Consider the following 27841-nt stretch of genomic DNA (forward strand, 5'->3'; position numbering starts at 1 on the left):
CGTTCCAGTCTTTATTCAAGCATATGTCGTTTGTCAATTCTGAATATTTTGGGATAGGAATATAAAAAAAATAAAATTTCAAATACTAGCAGTTGTCCTGAAATTACACCGACAGTTTATGAGAGATCATCCCTTCCCAACCTAGTCAATTGTCAATATGTACATTAGGGTGAGTCAACTTTACAACTACCCCTGCTACCCACTGCTCTTTCGATCTGTATTGATTGAGGTCCCAACAACTTTGGTTTTGATGTGGATTTGCGGGAGTACTTTAAAGTTTGTATGAGAAATTTATATTCATTTAAAAACTAAAAAAAAGCTAGATTTTGACAAAACCAGAGACTTAGTTTGGGAACTATTCAGTCAAAGATCGCAAATCGATGATACTTCTGAGCAAACAGTTACTAACTTTTACTTGAATAAAAAGAAATCCAGTTTTCTAAAAAAAAACAGTGAGAGCAGAATTTACCTCTCTGAACTCCATGGAACTGTGCATAATTGTTCGTTAAGGGCAATAAACCAAGTTTGTGCTGGAATTCGGCCATTTTGACTAGCGCCTAATCATTCAAAATGGCATATTCGAATTTTTCAGTAAATCATAGCTCGAAAACGGACAGTTCCATAGAGTTCAGAGAGGTACATTCTGCTCTCACTGATACAGTGGTTCTCAGATTTTCGTAAAAATTGGTAGTTTGGTCCTAATTGCAATTTAACAATAATTAGATCCATATTTTCTTATTTTGTCATTAGGGTGACCATTTCTATGTTAGGGTAGTCCCAAGGGGTGGTCACTCTACACACTTGTTTTGCGCCAACTTTTTTCTCAGTGTACCTCAGTGTGCCGCAGCTGTACCGGCAGTGTCAAGAAGTCATTGAACTGACTTTTGATTGCTTGTGAATAATGCCTTGTTTGGCAACCCGGTATTTTAACAGCTCTTATATTTGTTTGTTTTTCAATGTTTTCAAAAACGACACGGACTCCAGTTGGAACTACACACTGGATGCATCCGTCTCCAAGGATGCCTGCAACGGACGAGCTCCGTTGCTACACGATCCTTCCATCTTCGGCGGAAGGCCGACCCCGCACAACGAACGTCAATCATTAGTCAACCAACCCTTCTGGGAGCCGGCGGAGGAAATGGATTTGCACCGAATTTTTCACCGCCCGAGTATCAGCCGTCGGAAAACTGGAAACCAACACCGGCCGGAACACACGTCGGACTGATGAAGGACGCACCGCTGACCCGAAACGGACCAGCCAATTTTCCAAGCTAAACTACTTGTCAGAGTCCACCAACCCGTACTGCAGGACAATTCGATCAGTTTCAAGGTCTACAGCGCCTCCAAGAACAATCGCTTCCCAGGCCAGCAAAAATCGCATTCTCCACTTCTTCAATAACCCACCCGTATGCCGTCCGAGGATCTGCTGCTGACTGCATTCACCAACAAGGACTGCCACCCGTCGCAAGTGCGCTGAAATCGGGAAGTTCCTCCTCCGGATTGGTCGAGTTCCCGAGCGTAGCCATGGCGGTGAACGTCATCATGAAGTGCAATCACAGCGCGATGATCACAAATGCACAAAACTCCCGTTCATTATGAAGCTGTGCTTCTCCTCCTCCAAGAAGATGAACGGTGCGTGGAGCAACGAGAACACCGAAAACACGTTAGCTTTGAAAGAGCGGAAGCTTTTTTTCTGAAAAAGGAAAGGATTTTCCTTTTTTGTGTAGTTAATGTTATGATTCGTAATTATAATTTCTTATTGTGTTAGTTGGAAGTTGAAAAAGGAACGAGAGTAAAAATTTGTTGAACTATTTGAGATTTTGCCAAGACGGTCCTCCAACATTATATGTTGGACGATGGAATGGTTGATGTAGCAGCCACCGCCATGGATGTATTCGGGCAGTTCGAATGGTCGGATGGTATAGTTTTTGTTTAGTTGTTGACTTTCCGATTAAAACTCAAGCACCGTTTGTCGTGACCGGCCCAAGATTTCCAGCGTCGACCACGGTTACACAATTTGCGATGCAGCTCCCACGGCTGCGGCTGATTCCAATGCTACTGCTGCATTAGTTGCTGCTGATGCTGTTCCTTCTGCTGGTCCGTCTCCTCTAAAATTCGTCAAAAAAGACGGACCAGCAGCAGCATTGGAAGCAGCCGCAGCCGTAGGAGATGCATCGCTAGTTCGTGTAGCCATGGCCGGAAACCTCGGTCAGGTCAAGATACCGCTGTCAGCTGTTCTTCGTATGGGAGGAAATGTGGATGCGACTGCCGTCACGGGTGTAACGGTTTTGAGAATCCATGGCGAGACTTGGTGGGGATTCACGGTTGTTTTGAAATGAATTTGACTAGGAGTGGCAACGTCAATAACAAATTTTGACACATGTACACTGCGCAGGCGCAGGAAAAGTTCAGTGTTGCCAGTAACTTTGAAGATCATAAAAATTGTAACCATGGGTGCCAAACAACGTCAATGACTGCACTTGGGTGTGCCCCAGTTTGATTTTGGCACACTGTGTAGAGTGACCAACCCCTTGGGTGGTCCAAAAAATAGTGTTTTTTTTTGTCAAAAATGACGTTTTTCAAAAAATCAACTTTTGAACCACTGGGCCGATTTTAAAGATCGAAATATCAAATGAAAGGTAAATAATAACGTATTAGTTACCTTGATTTTGTTTTCCGTCGATCTTGTTTTCCGTGCTGAGCACCAATGCTACCGACGCCAAGGAGGCAGCTCCCACACCCTACCTATCGACCCATCAACTCATGAACCGAGGACCAACGGATTTACTTCCCTTCCGAAGGAAAGCGTGATCAGAGATGTTATGCCTCAGAACATTCCGGCGGCGCCTACTGGGATTGAACCCAGGCCTGTTGGGATGAGAGGTAATCACGCTTATCACTACACCACCGCCGCTGCTAATATCCATAAGTTGTTAGAGCTCATGATGCTCCCTTGTATTTGGATCCGTTGTCAGATATCTCGTGATAGTCTTCGTCGGCTGGAGAAAAGATAAAAAGCTTCAAAAAATGTCTCGAATGCCGTATCCGCGACAAGGTGGATGGTCTCCATATGCAGCAGTTTCTTCAGTTAGATCCTCAACCCATCCATCAAAGCTACATTGGTGAAACCTGAAAAATTTAGATGTACGGTGTAGCTAAACCACAAAAACAAAAACGACATACAATACAGTGGTGACCCGATTTTGTCAGCCCCCGATTTTGTCTACCCCCGATTTTGTCTACCCCCGATTTTGTCAGCTTTTTGACCCGATTTTGTCAGCCTATATGATTCAATTAGTTTTGGTTGAGGTGGACTGTTTTGTACAGTCGTATTCGTATTTTATTGATTGTCGAGCTCAATAATGACATTTTTTGAGAATTAAATGTGCGGTGGTGGCAAGATCAAAGCAGGGGGGAGGAGGGTTGAGGGGCTAGTTGAAAATTATGAGATCCTTGTCGAATGCCTTCGTCTTCCACCTCCGCTTGCTTACTTTCGTTTTCCACATTGCCGTAGGTATCCGTCGACCAAAGCTGTACCTAATCGCCTGATGGTCACTATGGGTGTACTCCTCACACTCTCCAGTTCATACTTGCCACTAACGACGGACTGCAGAAAGTGACGTCGATAATGGATTCCCTACCATCTTTGGGGAAGGTGCTGATGGTTCCTTCGTTGGCCAGACTGACGTCCAACTTTACCAGAGCTTCCAGCAGGCTATACCTTCTTGCGTTGGTACATCTGCTTCTCCAGTCCACTGCCCAAGCATTGAAATCTTCTTCAATGACGATTGGTCTCCGTCCGGTGAGCTCCCCGGTGAGTCCATCTAGCTTCTGGTGAAAACTGCTCCATTGTCCATCTCGGGGGTGCATAGCAACTACATACGAAGGTTCCATTAATTATGGCGATCACAAAACCTTCGTAAGACCTCGTCACCACTTCTTGTATGGGATACATGCCCATAACTTGTATTGCCGCCATCCCTACTCTATCGGCCACCCAGTTATCGTTATCGGGAGGGACTCGATACAGCTCCGCAATCATTGCAACGTCGCACTTTGTTTCCGTTGTCGACTGCCACAACAGTTGCTGTGCTGTGTCGCAATGATTGAGATTTATTTGGGTTATCTCCATTACTATTGGCCCGCTATCGCCTTTTTGTAAGCTGGGAACCTGAAACTTCCCGTCTTATGACCGTTTCCGTCCTCCTTTCTGCAGAGCATGCACCTCGGTTGCTTCAAACAGTCTTTAGCAACGTGCCCCTTCTCTCCGCATTTCCTGCACAGCTCCGATCTATCAGGGCCTTTGCAGTTTCTCGCCTGGTGACCAAAGTTCATGCACTTAAAGTATCTCTCCGTTTGCTTGGTAACCCGAGGGATAGCTAGTAGATAGATAGTTTGTGTACCACCGTACGCCTTCCTCAACCGGATTGTCATAGGCACATCTCCCAGATTGCATTGCACCTTCAGCGAACATCGTACCTCGTCTTCCGTTGTGATCTCATCCAGATCCTTGCACTCGACCACTGACTCCTGCGATAAGGCTTTTACGTTCGCGTCCTTGCCAAGAGATTTTTCGACGAGTTCCTTGAAGGCTGAACTCCTCACCGACGAGTCCTTCTTCAGCTCGAAGAGCATCTCGCCTTTCTGGGTGCGCCTGGTTTTCACCACGTCCTCGCCTAGTTGCTTCAACTCCAGATCCTCTCTCACTTTCCGGAGGAGTACTGCGTATGTCGTTTTGTCTTTCGCCTCGATAACCAGAGCGTCGCCCTTACTTCTCTCCCTACGATGCCTGGGGTTTTCCTTCTTCTTGATTTCATTCTTCCTCTCTTCCGTCTTCTTCTTCTTTTCTTCCTCTTCATTTTTCTTTTCCTTCTCCTCCTTCTTCTTCTGTTCCTTCTTCCTTTGTTCCTCTTCCTTCATTTTTTTCCTCTTCTCCTTCTGGGTTTCGACTTTACGCCAATCACTGTCTTCTTGCTCCTTGTCCCCGTATTCGTCGTCCTTGTGATTTTGGGGTCCTCTTCGTCTCATGGCGTTTCCCTATCTCTTTTCTCCGGACGTGGGTTCGTTGGTCCCTTCAGCGTCTCCTGCGCTTCAGCCAACATTGCATTGATACGATCCTTCATGGGGGCCGTGTTCAGAGCCAAATCGGCGTAAGTCAGTAATGTTACATCTGAGCCTACTACTCACCAATCACCAATTGGTGAGGAGTTTTGAACGTATCCGGAGGCCTGCCAAGGTTTTACCGGGACAGGGGCAGCCGCACTATTAGCCCACTCGCCATTTCAAGAAGGTGTCACCCTTCTTGGGAGCAGAATAGCACGGCTGTGTGTGTATGTGTGTGTGTGTGTGTGTGTGTGTGTGTGTGTGTGTGTGTGTGTGTGTGTGTGTGTGTGTGTGTGTGTGTGTGTGTGTGTGTGTGTGTGTGTATGTGTATGTATATATGTGTGTGTGTGTGTGTGTGTGTGTGTGTGTGTGTGTGTGTGTGTGTGTGTGTGTGTGTGTGTGTGTGTGTGTGTGTGTGTGTGTGTGTGTGTGTGTGTGTGTGTGAAAATCTTTACAAATTTCATTCAGAGAATTTTAATCTGGGGTCCATGGGACATATGCAAGTCTTTATTATGCACTATGTATTATTATTGTTGTTCTTCCAGAAAATGCTTAACCACATATGCACAGTGGCCATCCAATTCTTACCTAAGTCCATTTAGCCACCCCCGTCTCCACACCATCAATGTAAGAATGTTTTTTCTTATATGACACTTACGAAAAGTTTGAAATTCCAGCTCCCCCCGCCCCCCTAAAAGGGCTCGTATATATTGAATGATTCCTAAAACATAAATCTTGCATTTTAAAACAGCATTTAAAGATATTATGTTCAAAAAATTAAGCGAAAAAAAATGTCCCGATTTTGTCAGCGTCCCGTTTTTGTCAGCCCTAAATTCATCATGGGGCTGACAAAAACGGGACATTGCTGTAATTACCACGGGATCCACGTAGAATTTACGTGATCACTTAAATGTTAAATGAAATTCAGATAAAAATTACGTGATTTTACAGCTTAACTAAATTTCACGTAAATCCGGAGAACTTTGAGATTTGGGCGTAATTGCTTTTGTAAACAAACAGTTTTTTAGATTGAGCTTTAATATGCGAAAAATCGGCAAATTACGTGTTTGTTTACAAAAGCAATTACGCCCTAATCTCAAAGTTCTCCGGAAATGATAAGTGATCTGCAAGTATGAAAAATCAGTGCAATTTCAATATAACAGCGATGCAGTGTTGATATCAGATTATTGTGTTGACTTGTTTTGATTGGTGAGTAACTATTAAACCACAATTTGGTAACAGATTATCAAATTGCTAACATTTTAACAATTATGTGTAGGACATTGCTTTTTGTAACGGATTTGGCTCGTTCTATTTGAGAATTCAAGCTCAACATTGCACTAGATCGTAAGTAACATTGACAGAATTTCTTCGTCGACTTTCTCTTTGTATCCCCACGTCCATGTAAAGACAATTCCAGGTATTTTTACACAGATCGATAAAAGAAGCTTTTATCTAGAATATAATACGACAAAAACAACAAGAAACGTTTATGTGCTCAAGTTATTAACGAAAAGGATAGTCGATGAAGAGAATCTATCAATGTTACTTAGGACCTAATGCAATGTTCAGCTTGAATTGCACATGTATAGTAGATGTACCTATGTACACGTTGCTATTATGACCTATGGGAATCTCATAGGCTATAATTAGAACACACCACAAAAGGGACGTATAACCATAACTGGTACACCTACCCTAGTTCAAACTACATTAGAAACAGTTCGACAGAGAGCATGCATAAGGGCGTAAACGCGATGATCGATTCTCTCCGTCGATTTTCTCTTTTGTTAATAACTCGCTAGATTTAACGTTTCTCGGTGCGTTTGCTGTTGCTTTTGATAGTCAATACAACCTGTTACAACTCTACATTGAACAAATGCTAGAAAATTGTTCCGCTTAGCTGTAGCAATGCAAAGAGAAAATCGATGAAAAGAATCGATCATCGCATTTACCCCCTTATGCATGCTCACTGTCGAGTTCTTGTTTACCTCACTTCACCTCTGGTTTGTATATTCAAAGATAGACAGTAAATGAAAGTAATTTGAATACTTGGAGGTCATTATTCAAAACAAAGAAAGCTGTGAAGCATAGAATCACTGTGAAAACCATCAACCAAATCACGTAACTTTTACGCAATGGATTGTCATTATCCTCAGCGTGTTGTTTCTGTCTACACTGAGCTGATCTTTGGACACCTCCGTTATTGTTTTGGAGATGTACCGCAGAAGTCAAACTCCGCACCTGGCACTGTCCATGACTTGCAGTATCCAGATGTCATACTGTGTAAACGTTGACCAAACTGTGGCCGTGTGTGCCGTACGGACCCGAGGGCAGGACCCTACTAGGGCAGCCGAAGCCACCCGTTCGGATCGCACGCCCAGAGCCGGGCGACGGACGCGATAACCGCAGGCATTATGGCCAGAAATGACGACATGACTGAACACTGAACAAGAAACCTTATGTTAGGAGGTTGCAATAACCTTAGCACTTGTTCCACCTGATCATGTAAGTAAAAGTGGTGGTATCTCATTGGTGTCGGGGAGATAATATGTTACCCCGGCTCTTACCTATTCTACACCTCTTATATCGCCCTACAATGCCAAACTAGAGTCAAGCTCAACAGGGTCTTCTTTCCCCGCTAGTGTTTTCAAGTCCGTTCCCTTGGCTGTGGTTTCGCTAGATAGTAGATAGGGACAGAGGGAATCTCGTTAATCCATTTATGCGCGTCACTAATTAGATGACGAGGCATTTGGCTACCTTAAGAGAGTCATAGTTACTCCCGCCGTTTACCGGCGCTTGCTTGAATTTCTTCACGTTGACATTCAGAGCACTGGGCAGAAATCACATTGTGTCAACACCTGTTGAGATAAAGTTCAATCGAATTAACTTTACAGATCCGAGGATTCTTGTTCACTGTACAAAACATCGTGGAACTATAGTCAAAACGTACAACACAATAAACAATCTATCTTCAGCTATCCAATAAGCCTCCTCCATCAGAACGGAATCCGCTTCCAGTGGTTTAATTGTATAACAGTATCGCCAACGGGGGACAGAGCGCTTCCATTGCAGCAATGGGCGCAAAACTTGGTCAGCACTCACGCACTCATCACGAAACGGTTGCTTTCCAAAGTCGACGACACATCGACCTAAAAAACTGTAGATTGGAGATTTAGTTTCAAAGTAACTGAAAAGCAATTGAATTGAATTGCTTAAATTTTACCGAACAGTTCAGCTGTTCATATTTCGGTAAAAATGACTGAAGTCGGCGATAATTTCTAAGTGTGTTGTATCCTGCTCAGTCATTAGCATCACTATGTCAAAAGAACAAATTAAAAACCGACTTAAACACAATAGAAATTAAGTATAGCATGTATGTAAAACATTGTAACCATTGTATGTAGTCTTTTTTTGCTTGACAAAATAAATAAATAAATCCACGAGTGAATCATGTAGCTTTTATCTGAAGAAAAGGATGGACGAAAGCTAACAACCTTTGACGTAACACCGGCGTGTTTTTTTTTTCGTGCGTAGGTATCTTCATTCGAAACGAGTATGAGAACGGCTTCGGAATCTCCGAAAAAATTGGTTGGTTGGAAAAGGTTCTCGGGGGCTGAAGCCGTTCTTCACGCTATCAAGGCCTGACCCGATCGAAATTTTTCGTCATTTAAGTTGTTTCCTCTTTTGAGATGACTTCTTCTAGCCTGACCCAACCTATGTGCCCAACCGGGCCCTGTCCATCGCTTAGGCTAATTCCGATCCGAGCTACTTTTACCTTTACCTGACGCGATCGGAATTTTCCGTCGCTTCGGCAGTTACCTCCTTCGAAACGAATTTCCTCTTGCCTGTCCCAAGTGGGCTTTGACCGTCGCTTATGTTATGTTCAGACTAGGTAGTTATAACCTTACACAAGGTTTGATGACATTTTTCTTGTCGATAATTATTATAACATGGGTTGTAGTACGAACAAGGGTAATTTCTCGATCGAAATGAGTGACGTTTTCCATTGCCTGACCCGATAGAACTTTGTTCGTTGCTTAAATAGCAAATACACGGTTTAAGTGAGTTGATTATTGACTTGAAAGCAAACATATAGCTACCAGGTTTCTGGTCGTTCAATTCGCACTGTAAGGCTTTAGGCGTCTCCCTTCTATGCTCTGCATGACCCAAGAGGCTTAACAACTTACGTATTATAATCCTATATCAGTCTCATATGGAAAAGTAGGCATTGAAAAAATGGCAGTTGAAGTTACGAAGTGCAATTCTCATGTAAAAATAAAAAAAATAAAGTAAATTAATTGATATTTTATTTTCAAGTTGAAATCTGTTACAATGAAGATTGCATGTTTTTTTTTTTGTTACATCAGCCAAAAATATGACGAACCAAAAAGCAGAACTGTAACTTGACCTCTGAACAATCGAATTTCAGGATGGGACTGATATGCAATTACTTTGCTTAATGGGACCAACCGACTTCATGTTGTTTTCACATTTTTCATTATCAAAGTCCGTAGTTTTATCGCGTAATATGAAAGTGCATGCCAATTGATGGTGGATAACGTTGTTATCTTAAAATTGACGACAATCCATATGGGACTGATATGAGATTATAGGCAGTATACCTATACTGCCTATAATCGCATATCAATCCCATATGGATTTTCACTTCAACGTTATAAAATTATCAATTAATTTATTATGATTTTTCATATATTTACATAGGAATTGCACTTCGTAACTTCAACTGCCATTTTCTCCATGTCTACTTTTTCCATATGGGACTGATATGGGATTATACTGCCCGTAATCGCATATCACAGGGAAGTGACACCCCTATCTCTACTTATAACAAGTAGCCGTAGCGAGCATAACGCTTGGGCCTAGCATTGATTGCTTTGTTTTAACGTTTTTATGCTGCATTTATCCTTTGGCATATCAGTCCCATCGTTGCTTGATTTCCTATCCATATGGGACTGTTATGCGATTATGGGTAGTATAGGCAGTATATACCTGTATACGTATCGTGTAATTACCCCGTGAATTATTGTCATTTAATCAGTCATTATTGATAAGCTTACATGACTCCTGCGCATATTAGAGTAAATACGTGGCAATAACAAGATCACCAGAACTGCACATTTTTAAAACTCTGCCTTGCCTGCAGTAACGAAACGACCAATTAGAGTCAAATTTACAATCTATTAATACAGCACACCATACCGCTACAAAAAAAGAGAAGTGCAATTCAATGTTCAATTTCAGTCAACCAACTTCTATCTTGTTGCGGCATTTATGATGCCCATCCGGTGCTCTGTCTGCTTTTCTCCAAATTATCAGAATGAGATAATGGCCTCGCAATGATCCTACAATACCCCCCCATATATTCGTTCAAAACACTTACCACACAACTGCGACGTCGACGGTGGTGATGACTGTAGCAGACAACTGGACGCAACTCGAAAACAGCTCCCACTTTTGTGTCTGCCGCGCGGTCCGTGCTCACACCGGTAGGTCAGTGTTCATTGTCCGTGACGTCGAAACCTTCGATGCCTTCTTTTTCTTGCAAGCACACCGATTGAAGTGTGCAACCAACAATGATGATAACCGCTTTTCTATAAGAATCGAATTCCACTTTCAAACGATTTTCATCAACTTCTTCCAATTAGCACCTCTTCTTGCTTCGCGGGTTTCCTACGACGGCCACCAAACCGAAAATGAAACCAATTTCACTCTGATTTTTTCTTCGTACAATACAAAGCTCCACTCTTGATGTGCATGTAGTTTATTTATTTAGCTGAATGTTGGTTTTAGAGAGACAGGAAAATAAATAGCACGAAATTATCATCCCCCGGACGAGTCTGCGGCTCAACAATCATCCGTTTTGATCATCATCGGCGGCAGCTCCAGCACACAGCTTCCCCGTTGCAACACACATCGATTGGAGCAGAATAATGTGTACGCACACGGTTAATGGTGTTTCTTTTTTATATATCTTTTACGGTATTCCCAAAATAGCTATCTTCTTCTTGCCCTGTGAACACTGTCTTCCGGACACGTACACAGAGTCCGGAACTGATTCCAATAACACAACACTCTTTCGTGGATTTAGGTTTAACCCGTTTTTACCGAAACCTTCACCTATTTTTTGGTGATGTTTCCGTGGCACAAAGAAGTAAAGCAGGCCTACACGTTGTTCAGCCTTCCGAAGCACCTTTTTCCTATCGTCGAACACACACCAACTTCTGGAATCAAATCCGCGAAACTGACACCGTGTCAATAAAACAAGCTAAACTACGACGATGGAAGTTGGGATGTTGTTCCATTCACTCCCACTACTTATCCGTTCCACTCACTAAAGCCTTTGATCATTTCACTCACATTGACGAAACCTCGCAGGTAATTAAAAAAAATGCTTGACCACTGATAGGACACTCACTCCGGAAACAGTATCTGCAATCAAATTACCACACACTTTATCGGACCATCGAAACACGGAGACATAAATGGAAAACCCTTCCGCACGCTCGAACGTTCACTATTTATGTGAAACTCGAAGCATAACCGCAGTCGTGTTGATCACTCGCGACGACGACGCAAATGCTGGCAGTTTTATGATGCGTGTAAATGCCAGATTTTGACAGAAACGTCACTCTGGAGGCTGGCAGTTTGGATACTTCGAACGAGGGGCCGCAAAGAGGTGAAAATATCAAGAATGAATTATGAAAAGGACGTATCTGGCTTTGAGAACATTCCGACATGGGAGGGAGGAGCAGATAGCACACATGGATTTCATTTTATACTTGTTCTTCTTGCCATGATAATTTGTACTATTGAAATCAAATAAAAACAGGCGTAGCAAAATAGCCTGTTTTGCTCTAAGAGGAAGAAGAGACAATAGGGGGACTTTTATGAACCAATTTTCTGTCCTACGCGAACCAGCGCCTGATTGTTGGGGCGAACGTATAGAAACGCGAGAATTTTTACAACAGGGAATCTATTTTCTTGTATTTTGGCAGTCGACTGCGTCGCCCATAATGAAATAGTTTTTGCACGGTCGTTTTCGCGAGAGAAGAAGAACACATCACAGACAAAAAGAAGCCAGTTATCTCCTCTTCCTCTTAGGTTTTGCTTTGAATGTGTAATGATTCACTAATAAAATTCGACACATTTTTATTTGCGAATTTCCATCTAAATTCCACATGATGTTCATGTATCCACACAAAAACAGAATCCACTCAGAAGTACACATGAAATTTATGAGTCAAATGAATAGTATGTGTGGTTACACATGAATTTTATGTGTACACATAAGAACTATGTGTCCGACATATACATATAATTTGTTTATCACATTGCAAAAATTCATGTGTGTGACACATGAAAATTAGCATTTAATTTTTATTAGTGTTGTATGAGATTGTTCACTTTGCAGTGAGAAAATGTACTTTGCTGTTTGATATTTTGCTGTGCCCCTAAATATGTTGACAAAAATCTTGGTAAATGGTATCTTTCTATATGGATTTGAGTATATTCAATTGATCAATTTAAAAAAAACGGTGTCCCTTTGATTGAGATAGCTGGAAACGACAGTTTGTCATAAATTACTTCACGCAAGATTTCAATACCGCCTTGTGTATTCTTGTTGAAGTGTGAGAAAAGCATCATCAAACTGCTTGGCTTCCAATGACAGTTCATGACTGCTTGATTCTGGCTCCTTTTGACGTTCATATTTTTCGAGTCTGCTTCTCCCTCCCAGATAGATCCCGACCAACCATTCGTGAAACTTCCGAGGAAACTTCTTCAAAGTTCTTTATACAAAAATAAAGATTTATGTCGGTAATTCTTTACTTTTAAGCTCGCTTTTAAGTTTCTATGATTTCAAGGTATACATTTCAAAATCTTTATTGATCGATGCTCTGCTTACATTTTTACAGTAATCTGTAAAGGTGCCATACTAAATTTCGTGAACTTTAGTATTCTTTACAACAATATTGTGTGTGGCAGGATAATTTCTCAAAATGGGATTATACCATAGAGGTAACTCTAAGACCACTGGGTCCCGAAGAATTTATTATTATTATTATTGGCTCACTCAGTACCAGAACAACGGTCCCAAGCAGTCCCAAGCTATTTCACTCACCCCTGCATGTTCTGCAGGAATCCACACACCCCTGATGTTATCTGTCAAACTTTCATAGCGAATCAAAACAAACATAGTGTAGCAATAGAATTTCAACCAGAATAGGGTACGTTAATCGTTTGCTTGGACCAATAGCATAGAGGTAACTCTAAGACTAGAAGGTCCCAAAATAACGTGCTCAACTTTTTGGCTCAGCTCTGGTACTCTATTCGGTCCCAAGCTTATCGATTCACCCCTCGAAACATGGGAAAATCCACTAACCCCTCATTTTATCTGTCAAACTTTCATAGCGGATCAAAACAAACATTGTGTAGTAGTGGAATTTCGACTAGAATGGGGCACGTTAATCGTTTGCTTGGGACCAATAGGCTAGTCAAGTAGTGAGCCAATTTAAAATCGTTAGTTTCGTATTGATTGTTGCCAATAGGCTACTAAAGTGGTGAGCCAATTTAAAATCGTTAGTTTCGTATTGATTGTTGATTATGCCATCTGTTTTATGTTTATGGCCGTACGACTGCACCCATTGAGTTAACACACGGCGGCTCTTTATCCAGGATTCGCTCCTCAAGCCGCTGCTATAAAATACTATCAAAGTTACACACCTGTGTATAATCCTTATGGGCGGGGTTGCATCGCGCTTATGAGCGGCGCGCTTCGACCATCACCAAATGAGAATTTAACATAAGCGCGACAATAATTCCAAACATAATTTAATACTGATATAATAGACATACAGACGTAAATATTTGAATTAGTTTTTCATTGTACCTAAGAAAAAGGACGTCAGTAACGAGGGGGGCGACACATCTAAATCTCAAGTTTAGATGCTCAACAAATCTCACACTAGCGAATCAATCTTCGAAAAATCTTCTTTCATTTGGCGCATCTACTTGCATCGTGCATCATCTTTTTGCAGGTAATCTTCAGAATCGTCATCAATCTTCTTTCTGTCTACTCAGCGTGCGCGCAGCTAGCCACAGCAAAACACAATCTAATCTGCATCGTAGATAGAGTCGTCCCCCTCGGTCAGTAACGACATCTCTCGAGCTTCTGTCGAAAAACCAATCTAGCTCACTAAGTCGCAAGCAATGTTGCATACAAGGTAAACAGAATATTATAGAAGAAAAGGGATGTGAGTAACTTTGATCGATTCTCTTCATCGACTTTCTCCTTCGTTAATATTTCAGCTGCAAACACAATCCTTGATTCGTGTGCCATTCTGGATGCTAGATGAGAACCGAGGGGGACGACTCTATCTACGATGCAAAAAAGATTGTGTTTTGCTGTGGCTAGCTGCGCGCACGCTGAGTAGATAGAAAGAAGATTGATGACGATTCTGAAGATTTCCTGCAATAAGATGATGAGCGATGCAAGTAAATGCGACAAATGAAAGAAGATTTTTCGAAGATTGATTCTCTAGTGTGAGATTTGTTGAGTATCTAAACTTGAGATTTAGATGTGTCGCCCCCCTCGATGAGAACCTCCTTTATCAAACTATCTGGCAGAAATAGCGCAATAGCGATCTGTTTATAAGGCTGTGGCTATCAAAAGAGAAAGTCGATGAAGAGAATTGATCAAAGTTACTTACACCCCTTTGTCTCTAACCCCCTCATATAACCAATGCCAGCGCTGCGATGAGTAGTTCGCGGAAATGATAATATTTTGCATGCAGATAAAATATGTAATTCGTGCGCCATTCATTTGGCAACACTGCACAATTGCGACGAGTTTTTTCCAGCTAGCTGGCATCCCTATCTTGTTTGCCTTGCCTTGCAGCTAGCTGGCATCCCTATCTTGTTTGCCTTGCCTTGAAAAGAGCTAACATCGCTGCGGACCCGCGAATTGCGGGCCCCACTGACAGCTCATAATTTGTAAACAAATAGAAGATTCAAGCCAGAATTTCAAAAAAGGCGTGATAATATTTAATATTTTTGCTTACATTTTATGAAAAATAAACTTAGGACTCATAAAATATTATTTTCTGATTTTCTTCCACGAAGTCAACCATTTATATGGCATAAAAGGGAAAATAATTTCATTTGATAAAAATAAGACAATTCAGTCACGCCATTTTTGCAGTTCACACTGGAATTGTGACGTTTCAGATGTTGGTTTCAATAACATGGCGGCATGCCAGCCAGCTGTTGCCTTGAAAAGAGCTAACATCGCTGCGGACCCGCGAATTGCGGGCCCCACTGACAGCTCATAATTTGTAAACAAATAGAAGATTCAAGCCAGAATTTCAAAAAAGGCGTGATAATATTTAATATTTTTGCTTACATTTTATGAAAAATAAACTTAGGACTCATAAAATATTATTTTCTGATTTTCTTCCACGAAGTCAACCATTTATATGGCATAAAAGGGAAAATAATTTCATTTGATAAAAATAAGACAATTCAGTCACGCCATTTTTGCAGTTCACACTGGAATTGTGACGTTTCAGATGTTGGTTTCAATAACATGGCGGCATGCCAGCCAGCTGGTTTTTTCGTTCAAAAAATAAAATTTGGCAGCCCTGTCATCACGTCACCAGTAGCTCCAACGTCGTGATTAGCGCAAAAACGAAATCAAAACATTCGTCATGCTGTGACTCTGGTGAAAAAAAAATATATATTCTAAACTGTTTGATTTATTTATCGAAAAATGGATGAGTAAGTTCGATATTACCATAATTTTGTTTGCTGAGAATCTTACTAACTAGTATTTATTTGCAGATCATTCGAGGCGGATGAGTATTTGGAGGATGAAAAGGATACGGCTGAGGTGCGAATATGCGAAGATGCAGAAATCGGACAAGAAAGTGTAATGGAAAGGGAAAATGGCATGGAAAATGATAAAAGTAGTGTGGAAGAAGAGATAGTGTGGAAGTGATGATCAGGAGCGCTCGCACCCAGAGAAAATGTGGGATCTATTGGAAGAAGGGAACATTGTAGCGGATCACGATGAATTAAGGGACACCATAGTTCTTGGTTACTGTGGGTGAATTTTATCAACTCATCACCGGCGCATGAACACGATCGACTGAAACAGGCCCGAGCACCTACGCTAAACTTGGCGAAGTTTTTCCGTTGGACGTCTGTCTCGGAGGCAGCAAGACTGCAGTCACTAAGCAGAGGACTTGTCGTAGCACAAACTGTAAACCGAAGCTGATCCAAAGAAATCGCCGAGGTAAGAAAGGATGCTGATCTTGCGCTGTCTATTCTGCAAGGAATGGTGAACAAATCGAGGAACAAATTGAATGTGATGGAATCTCGAGCGAACACGGATATGGAGCTTTTGACGGCGATGACATCAGCGACAAAACCCGAAGAATGCGAGCTTAGTCACACTATAGCAGAAAGAGTCGTAGATTGTGCTGACTTAGATCATTCTTCGAGTAAGACACATTTTAACATGTAATGTTCTGTTTTATTATATATCACCAGTTCATTTCGTTATATTTCCTTATGATCAATGAAATAATGATTCTATTGTTTTAAGTCTGAATGAATCAAACTAATGAAAGAAAATTAGGAGAAATCCATGATAAAATGCTTGCAAAGTCAACACGATCAATTAACGTTCTTCAATAAAAAAAAAAGTCCATTTGTCTAATGTCTTGATTCAAACCTTTTTCTGGGAAAAAAATTCCTCCCGCATATTTAATACCCACAGTGCTCAAAAATGTTTGTGCAAGAATAAATTTTGAAACGGTTAATCGATGCGCAAACGTCATAGATGACTGATGAGTGCTCTACTCTGTTCCTAATAAGATCTTTTTTCACTAATCCAAAAATTATTTCGATAGGATTGAAAAAAGGACAATATGCTGGGAGGAAAACTGGGATTATGCCGATCGATCTCAGGTATCTAATAATATTTGGATCACAATGGATCCTTGCCCCATCCATCACCCAAACCGAATGAAGTTTTGTACATGTTTATTATGTAAAGCAAAATTTCTGCAACATGCAAAGAATTTGTTTCTTGTAAATGTACCCTGTGTTGAAAAACTATCCAGCATCCCATTCATGCCCAGGAAGCAAAGTAAAGATACACGAGGCTTGCGACAAAATTCACCACGATAGATAACTTTTTGTCCTATTACCCCATATCCTTTCCGGCGTAGCATGTCGCGATTGTCGAAGCTAACTTCGTCTAGAAAATCTAGGTTGTAGATATCCCACTGGATAGCCATCAGTTCTGTAACGAATCTTACAATTTCCGTATCTCTTATTTGAATGGCCCTGCGTTCAATTGTTTTTCGTGAGAGACCACACTCGTGCAAAATAGCGCAAATCGACGACACACTAATGGTAATATGGAATCGCTTCTGGAACCTTTCCTTAGCCTCATCCAGAAACAACATAGGTTCTCTCATGTAAAGTTGAGCCAACCAACTACGCATACCGACTCTGAACTTTTTGTACACCTGCTCACGTTGTTTACGCCGGAAGAGCCCATTCTGGTCGTACTTTTTGATCCAAGAGCAGATAGTGGCGAGCGATTTTCGATAAATAGTGGCAAGTCGTGATTTTGAAATTCCAAAGAAGTAGTATCCATCAATCTCAATTCTAGATGCTTAAAAAATCTCTCATTAGCGAATCAATCTTCGAAAAATCATCTTTCATTTCTCGCATCTACTTGCATCCTGTTTCATATTTTTGCAGGAAATCTTCAAAATCGACATAAATCTTCCTTCTATCTACTCAGCGTGCGTGTAGCTAGCCACAGCAAAACACAATCTTTTCTGCATCGTAGATAGAGTCGCCCCCTCGCCACCATACAGTGCATGGTAAACTGTATTTACACTAGCGTGTTGTCGGCGGACACTTTGTACAATTAAGGGTGACACCGAAAATGTCATGCCAATTTTCTTATAATGTTTAGAATCAAACCAAAATTTTAGGGTAGTTTTATACATATATTTACTTCAAAAATCAAAAGAAAAGTTAATCGATGGAGCCTTGAGTGTAAAATTGAACGCATTTTCACTTGATGCCCTTCATCAAAGTCTTTACAGTGTCATCCGGTACCAGTTTCTCAGTTTTTTCCATTTTCTTAACATGTCCTTCTCGTCTTTGACTGTCTTCTTGCTCTTCCGAAGTTCCCGCTTCATTATTGCCCAGTACTGCTCCACCGGGCGCAGCTCCGGACAGTTTGGCGGATTCATGTCCTTTGGAACAAAATGGACAGAATTGGCCTCATACCACTCCAGGACACTTTTAGAATAGTGGCATGATGCCAAATCTGGCCAAAATAGCGGAGCTTCATCGTGCTGCAAGAACGGCAAAAGGCGCTTCTCGAGGCACTCAGATTTGTAGATCTCGCCATTTACTGTGCCCTTTGTCACGAAAGGCTCACTCCTCAGTCCGCAAGAGCAGATGGCCTGCCAAATGAGATATTTGGAGGCGAACTTCGACATTTTCTTCTTCTTAAATTTGTCGTCCACATCGAACTTGCTCTTGCCGGTGAAAAACTCCAACCCTGGAATTTGCTTAAAATCGGCTTTTATATACGTTTCGTCGTCCATCACACAGCAGCCATATTTTGTCAGCATCTTCTCGTAGAGCTTCCGTGCCCGAGTTTTAGCCGTCGATTGTTGCCGCTCATCGTGGTTTGGGAAGTTCTGTACCTTGTATGTATGTAGTCCAGCTCTCTTCTTTGCATTCTGGACGTAGCTCTGCGACATGCCGATCTTTTTAGCCAAATCACGGCTTGAGACGTTGGGATTTGCTTTAATCATCCGCTTCACCTTTCCCTCCGTCTTTTTGTTCTCCGGTCCCGGTTTTCTTCCAGCTCCTTTGCCGTGGTCCAACGTCAACCGCTCCTGGAACCGCTTCAACACTCTGGAGACGGTTGAATCATAGAGGTTACTCTAAGACCACTGGGTCCCGAAGAAAATCATTATTATTTTTGGCTCACTCAGTACCAGAACAACGGTCCCAAGCAGTCCCAAGCTATTTCACTCACCCCTGCATGTTCTGCATGAATCCACACACCCCTGATGTTATCTATCAAACTTTCATAGCGAAGCAAAACAAACATAGTGTAGTAATAGAATTTCAACTAGAATAGGGTACGTTAATCGTTTGCTTGGGACCAATAGGCTACTAAAGTGGTGAGCCAATTTAAAATCGTTAGTTTCGTATTGATTGTTGGTTGAATGGTGAATGTTCAACATTTTTCCCAACTGTTCTCTCAACTCGCGTTGGTTCACCTCCATTTTCGTTGACTCGAAAAACACGACTTCGAGTTTGACAGCATGTACACAATACACATCAATGAGAAAGTGTGCAAAATTTGGTTGATTTTTACCCAATGGTAAAAAAGTTATGCCCTGTTGAATGTGTCGCAATAATTTCGTGTTCGCCCTTTAACGTTTGCCATCTTAATTATAATGTATTAGAATTTACATCATCCATTTAATAAATAATTTTGTTCAAATACTCACTTGTAAGCATCTTCATACAATACCAAAACAAAGTAAATAAACAAAACTATACAGCCATCGAGCTCGGTTGAGTCCACTGACAGATAAGTCGGAAGTGAACTTCGCATCGCGAGTCGGACTTGCGAACTTCAGTTTAGTGGTAGCGCGACAATATTCAAATCAGTCATCAAATGCGTGAACGATGATCCCAGAATGAAGCGTTACAACTACACGGATACGAATTGTGTTAATTTAAATCAAAGATATAAATGTTTTTAGTCTAAACAGATAAATTATTTAAAAAAAAAATTAAACATGTTTAAAACTAACATATATATGTTTGAATTAAATTCAAAAGCATGTTTAATTTAGCAATTTCAAAATCAATTGTATTTGACAGCATCTGCCGCCGACGTTTCTCTTTGACTGACGATGATCGGCTCCTGTATGTGACGAATAAGAATGAAAGCATTGTCCGAAGGGTTCTGGCCATGTTAGTTCTTTCGCTGGTCATTTCATAGGATCTGAAGTTTTTGGCAGTGACCGATGAAATCAAGAGCTGAACAGAGCGACACAGGCGCTCGTGATATTCTTAGTGGACATTCACACGTTGTTACAAGGGTGGTTTTCCAGAACTATTCTCATCAGTTATATTCGTGTACGAAAAAGATAGGACTGGTCCCTGGATGAGATGTTCTTCGTGGAGACATTACATTATACCAAAGACAACAAATCTAGAAGACTGGCAACTTTGCCAGAATTCAAACGACAGATTCAATGGCGCTGTGCTTGAGTGAAGGTGGAAGCAACGCATAGAAAAATGAGCAAATACTCATACCCTTCTTCTGAGGATGTAATCTTTGCTATCAAATTCGTTCGAAGCATTTACCTTTGAGCGGCAGATAACGCACATCCAAAGGAAGCCAGAAAAGTTTCGGAAAATGGAAGTTAATTCCAGAAGTAGCCTAGGGAAGCCAGAAGAAGTTCGGAAAAACCTTCCAATAAAAGTCGAAAACCTATGGCTTATGGACACAGAATTTCTATTCCAGAAGAAGACGGAAGAAACTTCCTGGAGACGCTGGCAGACACTTCCTAAGGTAGATTGCAAGAAAGTTCTGGAGAAATTCGGAAGCCAGAGCGCATACAGAACAGTCGATAGAAACTAGGTCATAATTCCGGAAGAAAGAGATTTCTGGGGGACGTTTAGCCTTTAGCTAAAAATCTCTAAAATAAAGAATAAAAAAAAAAATCTGGGGGATGTTCTAATAATCCAGCAAATTTCCCTGATATTCATAAAACAGTTTACGGAACATGCCTGAAATGCACTTAGAAATATTTCATAATTCCACGCAATTCCTTACAAGTTCTTGTAATTTTCTTGAAGTTAATGGGGCTGTTTTAGAGTTCCCTGATCATCCTCCAAGTACTCGGAACTTCCCTGATTATAATGAGACTACCTGAATATCTACAATCATCTTTGAAGGTATCTGGACTTTCTTGAAGATTACGAAATTTCTTAAGTACTCTCACATTTTTCTTGAATTTATTGTATCATTGAAGATCTCTGATCTTCCCTATTTTTAAAATTTTAAGGGGGTATTCCCAATCTTTTGCCTTTTTTCGGCCTGTTTTTCAATTATTTTTTTTCAAGGAAAATGAATAGTAATGCGCCTAACTCTTTGGAATTCTTGTTTATTGAACATTAAAGTTTACAAATAAATTTTTTTCGGCATAAAAAAAGACATTATTGACGTCACAAAATGGCGGCAAACAGACCCCTGTTCGCCGCAAACGCCTGGACGGGCGAAGACTTTTCTCTGGAACGGCTTCATCTGAAACAGCAGCAAAAAATATTGCAAATTAACAAAATGGCGGCCATATGAAAAAACAGGCGATTTTTAGCCCGCTTTTTCGCAGCTTTAAGGTGCTTCAAACAATGTTAAATGTTAATATTTTTGGCTGAAAGTGGGAGAAGCTCCAAAGAATTTAATAAGGAACAAAATGCGCAAAGATTCAAGTCAATATCTCTTATAGTTTCTGAGAAAAATCTTCGCCCGATAAAAAAATGTGGTTTCGAGAAAAACGCGTTTAAAGTTTTGACTTTAGTTAAAACCATTTGGGGGTTCTTACCATTAGTCAGCTATGCCTGGACACCGAATTCGCTGATCGGAAAACGGCTTGGGGGGATGAAAGTATATAGTCTAAAGTACAAAAAAACGTGAAAAAAAAAAAATTGATTTTTTGAAAAAAAAAAGATCGGGAATACCCCCTTAACTCTTGGCACTGCCATTGAAAAGCACGGAATTTCCCCTTAAAATGTTCTCACCATATTCTAATGTTCATGTAACTTCCCTTACGTTTTCTAAATTTGTGGAACATTGCCTGACTTTCTCGGAAATCCTTTAAATGTCAGCATTTCCTTGTAATTAATTGATCAGTCATGATGTTCACGGAGCTCCCCTAAAGTTCTCTCTTTTCTCTGAAACAAATGAAACTTTCCTGAAAACCATTAAATTTCCCTGAAGTTCTTTGAACTTGTGAAGTTCCCAAAATATTTCTGATGTTTTCGTAAGTTTACTGGAGTTCACTGGACTGTCCTGAAATTTTCGGGTTTTGGAATTCGAACAGAAGTTAATGAAACTATCTTTAATTTATCGGAACTTACTCAAAAGTCTAGACTAAAGTTTCAGAACTTCTTAAAAGATCCTGTAGCTAGTGTGAAGCCGCAATAAAAATCTGGAAACATCCCAGAAGTTCAGGGGAAGTTGAAAAAAAAACTGGTGGGAGAAGACGGAATCGCTTGAAGGCTGAAGAAGCTTCCAAGGGAAGTTGAAATAAGTTTTCGGGAGGAGTCGAAAAATAAGTTATGGTGTAAGGGGGAAGAAAATTCAGGAAGTAATTTTTTTCTTAGTTTTAAAAATTCAATTTAAAAAAAATCGATATAAATCGGTATACAATTTCCAAAATCGGTATTCTGATGAATCTTATCTGTATTGGCGTTGACGGCACCGTCGAAAAATTTGCTCTTGCAGCAAATTTAGACAGTTTCTTATGAGAATTTTCGGTGGAGTGAAAGGATAGTACAAAGTCCGCCATGTTTCACGCACAGTCTGACGTTTGCTTATGGATTTTCTCATAGGAGTAAAGAGCTACACAGAAACAAAATCCATTGGTAAAAATACTATATTGATGGTTTAAATTAAATACTCCCACCAATAGATTTGTGCAGAAACGAAATTCATTTAATTTTACTAATTTTTCTATCAAAACTACTATACCGTTTGAGTAAGCATAGTAGTTTTGACAGAATGGTAGTAAATTTGATTATATTTATAGTCAACTATACTGAAATCATGGTAGATTTAACGGTATTAAGCGTAGTTATACTGAAAATAAGTGTTTTCTGCAAAATAGTATTCCTAACTATTATCTTTGTTTCAGTGTACAGAGTCGCCGTCAACGCCAATATCGGTATCTAGTTCGGAAATCGGTATAAATACCGATAAATCGGTATATCTGACAACGCTGCTGGAGGGTCACATTTCGGATCAGAATAAAACTGGAAAAGGCTCTTTGAATTTTTCAACTTTCATTGTCCTATCGTGGTGTGTGTGTGTGTTTGTGATGTGTATGCAACGTTTGGAATAAAATTCATTGCATTTTCGACAACACTGTTCTGCAGTTAGCGCGCTCTATTTTTCTACTGTCCTTTCCTCTATTGCTGATGCGATTTTTCAACATTTATTATAGTATACGTTCATTCCCAGCGCTTGTTCTATTTAGGTGAAAGGTTTGCTGCACTCTTTTCTTTTTTTTTGCATTTGCTGGATTAAGTTTTGATTATTTGAAACGTTGAATCAAACTTTTGGAAATTGATTAATTTAGTTAAGGTGAATTTTTTGACATTTATTTATTTTCCTGGTGTTTCTCTGTCTTTTCCTAAATTAGGCACTACTCGAGCTGTTCTGATTGATAAACTTAATGTGCATCAGTTTTGTCTTTAAGTAAACTAGGTAAACTTTAGATTTGGAACATAAAATTGCATTCTTAGCTACCTACAGATTATTCATTTGGTATCTTAAATAGGGAAATAATGGAATCTGTAAATGATGAGCGCGGGTCTAATTACTTGTGTATCGTCAAGTATCTTTCCTATTAAATAATTTAATTGATGCGGCTATAGAGTCAAAAACATGCCTGTGAGGTTTTTTTTATATGAAAGCTAATGTTTCATCATGGACGAATCCGGTTGCCATCTATCGAGATGTATTTAAAGCAATATATTGTTAGGAAAACAGAAATTTGCTATTTTCATTCACTTTGCGAAATGTATACTACACTGTTTGTGATTTTTTGATCTATTCGTATAAATTCTATGAAAGCTTGCTCATCCAACAACTGTTTAATTCGCTATAATACTTTCGTTGAGGCGTTGATAGGCGATTCAGCAATAGGACCCCGAAAATCGATAGAACCATGAACCAATTCTAAAACGTATATCGCATAAAATAGTATTAGAAAGCAAAACGTATTTTAAAAACCATCGAATCTAGTTTACGTCAGATGACTCGTTTGGTGGAATGCTGAATAAATATTAAAAAGGAACTCATTTAAAATACCGTTCTAGACGTAGAGCAACAAAAGTCTGTAACAATCACAATTTTTTGTCCTAAAAATACGCATCTCGTGAAATTTGCTGCCTTTATCTTTTCTGTTTCTTTTATTTGTCTACTACAACACTCGATTGCAAGTAAATTAGCTGTCTATTATTAGTATTGTGTGGTTTTCTTTGTTTTTGAATGTAATCAATGTGTAATTGATAATTGGTTTGCTTGCAACATTTAAAATTTTATATCTAGTCATAACAATAGTCACATTTTGCATAATATTTATCATCATTTCACTTGTAAGCTCGCGCCTTGTCGATGTTGGATTTTTCCGTTGCCGAGAATCCGAGGATGCTCTCGATCGCATTCAGATGTCCTTGGGAGTTCTCCTTGTCCGTGAGAAAGTAGTAGATGGCGCTCTTGAGGAACTGCAGCGTAACTTCCGGGTCGACCTTGTTCTTCGTTTGCTGGGCATCTATCAGCCGCTTGTACATGGTCTAAAAAAAGCAGACAAATTAACGGTTTAGTGTTAAGGGGAAATTTGTCACCAAAATGTTTAATTCTACAATGCAAAGCGATAGAGAAGTGCAGAAAGAAGGTTAAACAAACAAAAGGGTGCACTTACAGAAAGAGCAGAAAAAGGAAGACGGTTTAAAATTTGAAACCATAAAAGTCAGAAAACTTTTCATGAGGCTGTTTACAGTTAGGAAAACCTAAGAGGAAAACCGTGTTTGCCATGCCAGCTAGAGGGTATATGCAGCTCATTTATACGGAAAGTCGCGTCATTTTCGAATTCGTCGGTTAAAACACAAAAACAAAGCTAACGACATGCATGTTCTAACGAACGGGTTATTTGACAGTGAAACGATCTAGAAAAAGAATACAAAAATCAGATCATATTTTTTTTTCGATGACTAATTGATTTTCTATAAAAAATTTTGGTGATAAGCTTTGTCTTTGGCTAAAACTGCTGACTACAAACCTTCCGGGCGCCCAAAAGCCACAGCGATATTGCTTCTTTTGCGCTCAGTAAAACCTGTGAGGTTCCGCTTTCTGGCTGATAGTTTGTATCCTGTAAGGGAGAAGTAATTCGGAATCGGTGGGAAAGGGTTGTAGAGTTAGAAAAAAATTTTATCAAGAGTTAGAATGTGAATTGCTTTTGATGGCCAGGTCGAAATAGGTGGATAGATGGGAAGGAAGGAAGAAAGGGGGGAAGAGTGGTTGGAGTAGCCCTGATCTGCTTCTGGACAGTCTTCTACCGTTTTCCGTCTCGTCTCAGTGGATTATGAAACACGGCTTTACTATTTCGCTGCTACTCAAATGGATTATCCTTTATTTTAAGATTTCAATTGGCAAATCAAAGTTGGCACTCGTGGAGAATAGACGAACTATGAAAGTGATGATGGTTTCAAAATTTTCCACTGGGAGGTATACGAGTGCAATCTTAAAATGCTTTTATTTTGAAAATGGAGCATTTTATTTAAATCTGGTTAGTGCTACGTTAGTAGAAAACTGGAGTACTACTCAATAGACATATAATATAAAAATAATAATTTCTTTTCAGATTTGTAGGTGTATACATAGATTTCAGCTTTTCTACAACTGTAGCAGCAACCAGATTTAAATAAAATGCTCCATTTGCAAAATAAAAGCATTTTAACATTGCACTCGTATACCTCCCAGTGGAAAATTTTGAAACCATCATCACTTTCATAGTTCTTCTATTCTCCACGAGTGCTAACTTTGATTTGCCAATTGACTATACCGCATTGTCCGCTCCGCTACCAGAAAAAAAAACACGACAGTCGAGAAGAAGATAGTAAGTGTTGAATAGAGGGATTCCCATTATATTGTTAACAAAATGTATGAAAGTTCATAAGTAAGAATCGTAATATTTACAAATATTTCATTGATTGCGTTATGATTGTCGGGCTCCACATCCGGATGCGTTTCTACTATAGACACTCCTCCTCCCTTTTTATGGCACAGACCTGTTGGTCCATATTAACTATAGGCACTCATACTAATAGACCTGTCAATGTGAGCTGACGAATCCAAACCACTATCGGAAAGGGGATAATTTCCCCTACCCAGTGATGTTGATGGCTTGCATGGGCGTACTTCAGTTCGCGTGTAAAAGACCTTACAACTTTTGCCGTTTTCAAATGTTATGATCGATTCTCTTCGTCGATTTTCTCTTGAATTAACGTTCCTCGGTGCGTTTGCTGTTGCTTTTGATAGCCAATACAACTTGTTACAACTCTGCATTGAACAAATCCTAGCAAATTGTTTCGCTTAGCTGTAGCAATGCAAAGAGAAAATCGATAAAGAGACTCGATCATTGCGTATACGCCCTTATGCATGCTCACTGACGAAATGTTCGTTTTGGATACAATATGGTGGCACATTGGCAGCAGTATTACGAACAATCAATACGAAACAAACGATTTTAAATTGGTTCACTACTTGACTAGCCTATTGGTCCCAAGTAAATCGACTAACGTACCCCATTCTAGTATAAATTACAGTACTACACTATCTTTGTTTTGATTCGCTATGAAAGTTTGACAGATAAAATGAGGGGTTAGTGAATTTTCCTATGTTTCGAGGAGTGAATCGATTAGCTTGGGGCCGAAGATAGTACCAGAGCTGAGCCAAAAAGTTGAGCTCGTTTCTTCGGGACCTTCTGGTCTTAGAGTCACCTCTTGCTATTACTACGAGCATCTACACGGAGAAAAAAAAATACTACCCACTATTTACTTTTACTTTTATTTTGAGATCAGCCTCTCACTTGCAGGGATGTGATGTGGCAGTCAAATACATACGACCAAACGTCGCCTACTTCGTATAACTGGTTTCAAACGTAAACAAGCCATAAGAAACCTACATGGTTTGTCTACTTTTGGAACCAATTTCATACAAGAATGATCAGTAGCCTGATTTGACAGCACGTCCCCCTCCAACTCAGTTGCACCAAAGATGAATACTAAGATGAAACTGTCGGGAGAAAAACTTTTTATTTTAGTGTCCTCTTTTACGGTCCCTTTCATCCAATGAATACTCCCCGTATTCAACGTAATTTTGTGGTTTTGTTGCCCCCTCAGTAGAGATGAAATTTTGCGCTCATTTTTATCAAAACAATCACACCAAAATCAAAGATGTCCCATTTTTTAATTACTCGATGAACAACCAATCGATTATTTTTTGTTCGCTGTGCTGTCATTTTTCCACCAATGAGAGTGCAGCACATAATTAAAACGATCGATGATGATCCTCTGGAGATGTTAATGCTTATATCGGCATGATATAACCGATTACAAATATTTTACTTTTCGGTTCGTTAATCGATTAATCGATTATTCGAATGAAAATTGGCGATCACTAGATGAATGTGAAACGTCATTTCAAATATAAGGACCGTACATAAATAATGATACAATTTGAAAGGGACCGGGGCTAATCGCAAATTACGTCCCCACGGTAACTGAAATAAATACGAGTGTTCACCGGTTGGTTGCACTCGTTATTGTTGTCAAAACAGGAACGAGAGATTCGACCCAACGATATAGCGAT

The 27841-nt window shown here is 40.1% G+C and overlaps 3 protein-coding genes and 1 pseudogene across 8 annotated transcripts in view; all 4 read right to left on the reverse strand.

Annotated features, from left to right (window-relative positions):
- Pgant5 (polypeptide N-acetylgalactosaminyltransferase 5) overlaps positions 1 to 11637 on the reverse strand; it is a 279794-nt gene extending 268157 nt beyond the window's left edge. For 2 of the 4 annotated variants that reach the window (XM_065232889.1, XM_065232861.1), the window contains exon 1: positions 10508 to 11285. The gene's annotated coding sequence lies outside the window, so the exon portion shown is untranslated. Of the gene's footprint in view, positions 1 to 10478; positions 11286 to 11542 lie in introns of those variants that run through there. The other 2 variants (XM_065232879.1, XM_065232869.1) reach the window with 2 other exon arrangements.
- Positions 4135 to 5028, reverse strand: LOC135709872 (uncharacterized). The gene has a single exon (XM_065232310.1). It carries the CDS (start codon positions 5026 to 5028, stop codon positions 4135 to 4137), a length of 894 nt encoding a protein of 297 aa, XP_065088382.1.
- Positions 11638 to 16839: 5202 nt separating the features above from the next.
- LOC135709879 (uncharacterized) lies at positions 16840 to 17888 on the reverse strand (annotated as a pseudogene).
- A 5367-nt stretch (positions 17889 to 23255) lies between these two features.
- Positions 23256 to 27841, reverse strand: part of qtc (quick-to-court) — a 106717-nt gene continuing 102131 nt past the window's right edge. For 2 of the 3 annotated variants that reach the window (XM_065232837.1, XM_065232829.1), the window contains exons 5-6: positions 25251 to 25340; positions 23256 to 24765 (exon numbers count right to left, since the gene is read on the reverse strand). In XM_065232837.1, the coding sequence (XP_065088909.1) occupies positions 24562 to 24765; positions 25251 to 25340 (294 nt within the window). In that variant the 3' untranslated portion in view covers positions 23256 to 24561. The remainder of the gene's footprint in view (positions 24766 to 25250; positions 25341 to 27841) is intronic. The other variant, XM_065232841.1, reaches the window with a different exon arrangement.

The sequence above is a fragment of the Ochlerotatus camptorhynchus genome, unplaced genomic scaffold (assembly GCF_037179485.1).
Source record: "Ochlerotatus camptorhynchus isolate MF236.1 unplaced genomic scaffold, CSIRO-AGI_Acam_v1.1 ptg000036l, whole genome shotgun sequence".
In the NCBI taxonomy this organism is placed as follows: Eukaryota; Metazoa; Arthropoda; class Insecta; order Diptera; family Culicidae; genus Ochlerotatus; species Ochlerotatus camptorhynchus.